At 44.9% G+C, this 8,305-nt stretch overlaps 1 protein-coding gene across 1 annotated transcript; it reads left to right on the top strand.

The window, feature by feature from the left end:
• Nucleotides 1-4,583: 4,583 nt before the first annotated feature.
• Nucleotides 4,584-7,821, top strand: HSPB2 (heat shock protein family B (small) member 2). Its single transcript, XM_028708671.2, has 2 exons — nucleotides 4,584-4,774; nucleotides 6,950-7,821. The coding sequence occupies exons 1-2, from the start codon at nucleotides 4,681-4,683 to the stop codon at nucleotides 7,390-7,392; spliced, it is 537 nt and encodes a 178-aa protein (XP_028564504.2). The 5' UTR covers nucleotides 4,584-4,680; the 3' UTR covers nucleotides 7,393-7,821.
• Nucleotides 7,822-8,305: the final 484 nt, after the last annotated feature.

The raw sequence follows: 8,305 nt of genomic DNA, 5'->3' as shown, positions 1-8,305 counted from the left end.
CACTTGTGTGTCATATTTGCACTAATATTTGCATTTCTAGGAATAATTTTCCATTGGAGAGCTGCATGAAATTTGCAGGATAGCGAATTTCAAAGGAGAGAAAAATTGATGAGAGAGGCTGGTATGCTTTTATACTTTCCATTTAAAAGGGCACAGGTTCTCCCTTGAGCCATCCTGTGACAGCCAGGACCAGATGCTGCTGAAGTAGGATGGAGCTGTAAGGTGGGGGGGGGGGGTTGACTGGGGGGGGCAACATTTTGCCTGGCCGTAGCCAGCTATGGTCTCTGAGATGGCTTCCTTCTCCAGTTTCATCTCATGTAAATAACAAGGGAGACAAGATGTCTGTGCACCTGCTGCCCCAAAGGGTCTTCAATAAGTCTCTGGTTTCACATCACATCACAAATGAATAAGGGATGATGAGTGCGATGGTGATGCTTCTTGCACTCTGTGAATCATTTCTACTGAGGAAAGATTGCAGTCCTCTGCCAGCTTTCCTGAGGGTAAGAACTGAAGGGCTGGGCCTAATGGAGGGCATTCGGTTGTGGGGAAAGTCCTTAACACCTTTGTGTCTTTCCTCCTTGGCAGGACATTTTACAAGGGATGGCACAGTTTGTTATTCACAGTACCCCAGGGAGGTAGATTAGCATTTGAGAGACTGGCCCAAGGTCACACTGTATGTTTGACAAAGCTAAGTGTGACAGGGATCTGCACGCATTGGGAATCTTTGTGGATGCTGGACCCATTCAGACAGGTTGAGGCAGATTGAAGCAGCTGCCTCAGGGGGCAAATTCTGGGGTGGGGGCAGAAAGGGGCAGCTTCTCCAGATGTTCCTCTTGAGGCCTCTGGCTGTACGCTTCTGTTGAGGGACACATCTTGTCCTGCCCCTTCCAAGCCTCACAACTAGCCTGCTTCTTTCATGTACAGACGGTTCAGAACTCTATCCCATCACCAGTAACAAAGGAAGATTCAGCTCTCAGTCCAGTTGGTTTATCTTACAGTGCAGTGCAGGGGTTAGGGTACTGGACTAGGGTTCAAATCCCCATTAAGCCATAAAGATCACTGGATGGGCGGCCTTGGGCTAGTTATCATCTCTCGGCCTGAACTATCCCACAGGGTTGTTGCGAGGATAAAATGGGAAGGTGGGTGGAACCTTGCGTTCCTTGCAGTGCCGGATTTATGTATAAGCTAAACATGCTATAGCTTAGGATCCCACTCTCTTGGGACTCCCAAAAAAATGTAAAGGAAAAAAAACACTGGACGTACATTTCCGAAATATAAGATGAAAAACAAATAAAATAAAACCTACATACAGCAACAGTGTTTTGTGTTGTGTAGGCTCCTATGATATAAGTAATGGGCCCCGCCTGTTAGCCTGCTCCCTAAAATATCACTGGTTTGCTCATTTCTGTATATAGGGTGCCTACATTCTGCATGGACTGGGTGCATGGCAACATATGCAAATGGATTTAGATACCTATTAGGTCCATAAATTACCACATAGCATATATTCAACACAAAAAACAGTGACAATTTGTTGTTGACAAAGGACAGCTGGACATGTAAAGGGCCCCATTACCTTCAGTAGCTTAGGGCCTCATCAAACCTGAATCTGGCCCTGGTTCCTTGGGGGAAAGGTGAAGTGTGAATGCATTGACTATATAAATAAATAGGTGGCCTGGTGGGGAGAGCACCTGTTTTGTTTTGTTTTGTTTTGTGTTGTTTTTGCATCAGGCAGCAACTGGTCCTGGTAGAGAGAGGATCCTTTCTTTCACTACCAAGCAGAGTCAGAAGTCCACAGGGAAGGAAATAGGGGGTAATGTAGCACCCTGCTTGTGGTTAACGCTTAGCTGGAATGAAATATTCAACGCAGCAATAGAGAAATTAAAATAATAATTTATTTGTCAGACAAATAAATGAGAGGCACAGTGGTATATGGTTACCAAGCTCTGGCCTGGCCTCCTGCCATTATGGCCAGCACTTATATTTCCTTAATCCAGCCCCCTTTGCTCCTCTTGTGGCTGCATCTGTCCAACCAGCCTGGTTGGATTTCCTATTGGCTGATTGCTATAACTAATCACAAAAAGATACACCCATTTCCTTCTATCCTTATAAGGGAGACAAAGAGCTATATATAAATGACAAATAAGTAATAATATATCTTACATGGAATCTTAATTACCAGCTCACCTCTTGCCCTCCTTGCCCTATTGCCTTCTAAAACAAATGGTTAATCTTAAATTTTTATCTTAAACATATGTCAAGGATCTTGAGTTTCACATCAACATTGAAAGATCTCCTTCATTTTGAAGGTTTCTAAACAAATGTCTGACAACTATATATCAGGAGCGCCCAGATAGCGTCTTCTTGTCTGGCAGGGGGGGGCTACGCTGGTGACTGACTTAATTTCAGGATAAATACAACTCTTACAACTATATGAAATAAGAATCTAGCATTTCTTAAATCCTTTGCATAATTACATTTAAGCCAATATATTTAAGCTAATATATTTCATACATTATCATAGGTAACCTTTTAAAAGAATAAAGCTTCTCAAAATAGAAAGGAAGGAACTCAGTAAAAAACAGGTTTTAAAAGGAACCCCTTCAGTTTACCCCCCCTTCAGCCATCTGCTCTCCTCTTTAGCTGTTCCCAATATTTATTACCCTTAAACTCTCTCAGTTTAAGAAAGAAAACAGCTTTAAAAAAGACTTCCCAAAAATGCTTTCTTTCTGCCAGCCAGATGCTTCTCCATTTGGTCTTTAACCTTGGAAAGAAGATCTAGCTCATTTTACTGGGAGGCACATTGGTATTATTTTACTATTTACTCATTCCTAATTATATTTATCTCTGCCTTTGTTATCTTCTGTAACATGTAGGGTCAGTGTCCGTTCTCAGCCTGTAATTTCAGCTTTTACGACTTTGAGAATTGTTTTCTGCTATAAATCAAGGGGGGCCCCTTGTCTAGGAGGAAAACATTGCCAGTGTTTTCTTAAGCAGCTGGTCTGCCTGGCATGAAACTTTTATGAATTCAAGCCCTTTTTAGACTTTTTGAACCTGATCAAAATATAAGTCAATATAGACCTTGATTAAAAATGCAGTCTATATTCAGATGCCACATTAACTTTAGATGTCCTTTTCCCCTACCACTTTATCCAGTGCCCAGTGTCTCCCTCTCTGCCTCTCTCTGGATGCAGATGACCATTTGCCAAACCATGTGGGTTTTCTTTTTTTACTCCTGTGGCAGAACAGCCCCTTTGCACGTTTGCGTAGCATACGAATCACTTCTTTTGAGCCAAACGAAATGATACATTGTGAGCTCAGAACAAAACATACCTATAGTGGTTCCAGGCTCCAGCTGATTCCTCACTGCCAACCTTTTCCCTATTCAGCTCCAGGCCAGCCTTCCTCAAGCTGGTGCCCTCGAGATGTTTGGGACCATAGGACCCAACCATTAGCCATGCTTTTCTTGTGTTCTTACCTGAAGGATACCAGAACAGAGAAACGTGCTACAGACTAGCCCATCAACAACAATTGAGCATCTTATGCAGCCTTCCTGCTACATTAATGCAGAAGTATCTCCCAATGTCTTTAAGCATTGCATTTGGGGATTGTGGCCGCTAAGGCTGTAACGACTTGGCAAGCTGGTAAGCGCTTTTACCTGAAGCGGTCTGTAATTATTATTATTATTATTATTATTATTATTATTATTATTATTATTATTATTTATTTGTACCCCGCCCATCTGGCTGGGTTTCCCCAGCCACTCTGGGCAGCTTCCACAAAGACCAAAAATACACTAAGATGTCACACATTAAAAACTTCCCTGAACAGGGCTGCCTTAAGATGTCTTCTGAATGTCAGGTAGTTGTTTATCTCTTTGACATCTGATGGGAGGGCGTTCCACGGGGCGGGCGCCACTACCGAGAAGGCCCTCTGCCTGGTTCCCTGTACCTTGGCTTCTCGCAGCGAGGGAACCGCCAGAAGGCCCTCGGCACTAGACCTCAGTATCCGGGCAGAACGATGGGGGTGGAGAAGCTCCTTCAGGTATACTGGGCTTAGGCCATTTAGGGCTTTAAAGGTCAACACTAACACTTTGAATTGTGCTCGGAAACGTACTGGTCTGTAAAACATACTGAAGTACTCTCTCCATAGTACATAGTTGTGGAGCAGCCACGCAGACTGCCTCTAGTCTAGTCATCCTGGGAGTTGACTAGGGCTGATGAGATTTTATTCGAAAACTGCTGGAGGGCACCAGGTTGGGGAAGGCTGGTGGATGGACTCCGTGAGGGAGTCATGGAGAACACAGTGGGACTGGAGGAGAGGACACTGCCTGTGGCTACAGCCAGCTCTTCATTTCATCCATGTGGCTTCCCATCCAGTTGTCCCACAACACGGCCGGCTTGGGAGAATCGCAAATTTCTGACATTTCTAACAGCTGCAACTGCGTTGTCAGAGGGCTGCACAGCGAAAAGATGCCTCTCAAGTGGAATGCAGCAAGGAGCTCTTTGGTCAGCATTGGGGGCTTGGCGTTCCAGGGCCTATCTATTTTGGTCCATATTTTATCACTTGCTCCCCCACCCCATGGAATTTGCCCCAGGAAAACGTCGCAATCGGACTGCAGCCTTCACAAGGAGACACAGAAACAGGTAGTCAAAGAGGTCCATTCCCCCAGCAAAGACCATGGCAGAGCGCACTGTCCCTCACGCCTACCCCATGAGCGCGGAGTACGAGTTTGCCAACCCCAGCAAGATTTACGACCAGAACTTTGGAGAAGGTAAGAAAAATGACTGGCTAGTAGCGTTTCCCTTTGATTTGCTCACAGTAGATTGCAAACAATCCAAGGCTGAGCTGGTGATTCTAACTCAGCGATTGAGGGAATCCTATGGAAGAGTGATTATGAAACAAAGAATAACACACACAGATTTTGCAATTGTAGAAATGTTCTCGTGAGCTTGCATGGAAAGAGTGTTTGAAGCCCCCTTTTTACCACTCTTTTGCCTCCCTGAACAAAGGCACAGTGGGGCACCAGTGTGTGGCAGTGACTACCTTCTGCATGGGTCTGATGAGACTGAAGGTGCTTCCAAGTGAGTGTGTAATGTAGGATTGCTGTTCTTCATGCATGTGAAATTTCTTGCAGCATCCACATAGCATCGTTGCATGAAAATGCCACCTGCTGTTTAATCCAAATTTCCCCTTTCTTAGGAAAAACCTGTTCGTGATATCTCAGTGACCCATTTATAATATTAAAAACCCCATCTGGAAACAACCTCTCTATTGGAAACCTTTTAGTTGTTGTTTTTTTAGATTATTCCTACAATCAGAACTGTGTCTCAGTGTGTTACCCCAAGTGCTGATAATCTGATTCTGTGCTTGTTTACCCAGAAATAAGCTTTTCTGGGTTCAGTGGGGCAGTGGATTGCAGTCTGAGATTATAGAAAACACAAATCAATCCTCTAAAAAGTGAGTTCAATTCTTAATGTATAATTCAGTCAGATTGCAACTATAGGCATTGCCATGCATTCACTGTGCTAAATAGAATTACAGAGGCATAGCTATAGACACACACTCTCTCTGTATCGCCTGGGATGATGAAACTATATATTGATATCCCCTGGGATGGGGAAACATATCTTGAAGCACATCTCCAAATCCTTAATATTTTTTAGTCCATTAATATTGTGGTCATTAAAATCAATATGTGCGCCCATCAGTCAGCAACAGAATCGACCAACATAAAGGGATGCATGGGTTTGTTATACTGTAAGGCAAGGTTTTCTGGGGGGGTTTAAAAGAAAAAAACAAGCCAATATGTTGCAACCAAGCTATCTGTAACCACACACAATGCAAAAGAGAGAGACAGCATCCCAGGTGTAAGGGAGGAACAACCCATGAAGATGAGACCATATGGGTCAGTTGGCTTTACTTCTGTTTTGCAAGAAGTTAAAAAGACTTCCAGCTGGCAAGGGAGCCCTCTCAAAGCTGCTGGCAGCCGGGAACCAGATCCTTCTCTTTCTCCACACGGATCCAGGACACTTTATGGAATGTGGCTGGCACAGAGCAGCATGGAGGGGAACGATGCCAGCCAGAGATTATTTTTATTTTTTTTGCAAACTCTGTTAAAACTGGTGAAAAGCTGAGCTGGTGGGTTGTGCACAAAGCCCGGCTGGAGTTGCAGTGGCTGTTAGAGGAGAAAGAATGCAGAAGGCAGCAGTAAACCATTCAGCGCTGAACAGAGTGAAAAGCTGCAAGCCCCCAGAGAGAAGCCGGTGGGATGACTGTGTTGCATAAAAGGGCTTTTGTTGTCTGTTCCAGACTGCAGTCGGCTGCCATGTGCCTCTTTTGCTTCTGGGCCTGGCAAAAATGGCTGGGCAGGACCAGGCCTAGGGCAACGGTAGGTGATGCCTTTGGGTGGGGAAGAGCAGGCAAAGCGGGAGAGGAAGGCTCCAGTGTAAGGAGAGTGAGAATGCATAGAATCTGGGAAATAAATGAACCCCCCAAAAGAAATATATCGGGAACTCCAAAATGCTGAGTTTGCCAAGTTTCCTTAGCATGGCAGCCTATTGAACATATGGCTGGTTTATATGAGGCAAGCCTGCTCTTTTGCCACTCTTTGACCTGGATGCTATGGACCTTTCTCAAAAAGACCTTATTCTCCATCTCATGATGGCCACACAGCTCACCATTGCAAGCTATCAGGGGACTCTGGAGAGCAACCTTTATCATAAAGTTTGGTTGACGAAACTTTGGGGCCTGATTCTGATGGATAAGTTGGCACTACAGCTATGTGTACGCAGGGGCAGTCAATGGACTGACCCTTTTACTTCTACATAAGTAAACAATGCACTTTGGCACTGAACTTGCTTTAAACCTAAATCCGCCTCCGCTATTCTTGTTATTTTAATTGTACTCAAGTGTGGCATAATCTGTAATTGTCAATTCTCCCTTTTAGGTGTTTCCCCAGGGGAAATCCTGTCCCCCACATTGTACCATGGCTACTACATTAGACCTCGGATTAATAAGCAGCTGGACCGAGGGATCTCAGAGGTCAACCTCAACGACCACAAATTCCAAGTGTTCCTTGACGTTTGTCAGTTCACGCCAGATGAGATTGCTGTCCGCACAGTGGACAATCTCCTGGAGGTGACAGCTCAGCACCCACAGAAGGCAGATCGGCATGGTTTCATATCCCGGGAGTTCACCAGGACCTATATCCTCCCTCTTGATGTTGACCCTCTGTTGGTCAAAGCCACCGTGACCCATGATGGCATCCTGAGTATAGAAGCTCCGCGGACAGGAAAGGAGGTGAAGGCCAAAATCAATGAGGTGAAAATAACACGCCAAGAACAGCCAGCAGTGGAAGGAAAGGGCTGTGAGGAGAAGCCACAGCCCTAAAACATCCCTCAGCAATGTCCTCTCCCACATTGAACATGCCCCCTTCAACGTGCACACATTTCACTGAATGTCAGGATTGGACGGCTGATTTGGGGAAGGGGGCCTACCCACATGGCTTTGTGGGGTCCTGTCTCTTTTTCTCATCCTTTAGATGTGGCAGCCATTTTGTGTTATGCCACGCACCCGCAGCAGCCATGTTTTTATGCCATGCCCCCAAGGCAGCCATTTTGTGACTGGTGTCCATGGCACATTCTCAAAAAAATTTCAAACATGCCAATCGGCATAAAAAAATTGGCAAACGCCCCTGTCCTATTGTATGCCTACTGAATTGGATCAACTTTTTTTCTCTGTGTGTGTGTTTGAACTGTTAAGCCTCATGCTCTGAATGTATAAATTGGTTTTTAAAAAAATAAATAATCCTGAGAATTATACGCTTGTGGACCTCTGTACCTCACTAATATTCTTTCAAGACTCAGAGGCAAGGAGATAGGATGTTCATTTGACCAATCAGAAGGCAGTAGAGTGCCTGGCGGGCATCCTGGTCAATCTGATTGGGCCGAGCTGCTTCCATTGGTTCTGCCAGCAGCAGCCACCATCAATTACTCGTGTTGTCATGGCAACAAGGGCACTGCCACTCATCGCAATGCAGTTAGTTTTGCCTATTTGGTCCATGGAGCTCAAGTTAGTGGGATTCTGAAAAAAATAAGCTGGCGACAGTGCAGCAGTGCCAATATTGATACGGCCCCCTTAATGGGAGTGTGAGCTCCCACCATGCCCCAAATTATGAGGCATATGTTGGCAGACTGGGCAAGCACACAAGCCACCTCAACCTCTTCCCACTATGGTGAGATGAATTGTGTTCCTATTTCAATGGCAGCACAGTAATTATTCCTGAGTTTTAGGAATACTGTAG

The sequence above is a fragment of the Podarcis muralis genome, chromosome 15 (assembly GCF_964188315.1).
Source record: "Podarcis muralis chromosome 15, rPodMur119.hap1.1, whole genome shotgun sequence".
Lineage (NCBI taxonomy): Eukaryota > Metazoa > Chordata > Lepidosauria > Squamata > Lacertidae > Podarcis > Podarcis muralis.
Note: the sequence above shows the minus strand (reverse complement) of the source record. Positions and strands in the feature narration are given on the sequence as shown.

Bases quoted from the DNA above. Each gene is read 5' to 3' on its own strand.
- HSPB2 (XM_028708671.2), top strand. From the start codon at position 4,681: ATGGCAGAGCGCACTGTCCCTCACGCCTACCCCATGAGCGCGGAGTAC. The intron at 4,775-6,949 runs GTAAGAAAAATG...TCTCCCTTTTAG, and splicing joins CGACCAGAACTTTGGAGAAG to GTGTTTCCCCAGGGGAAATC.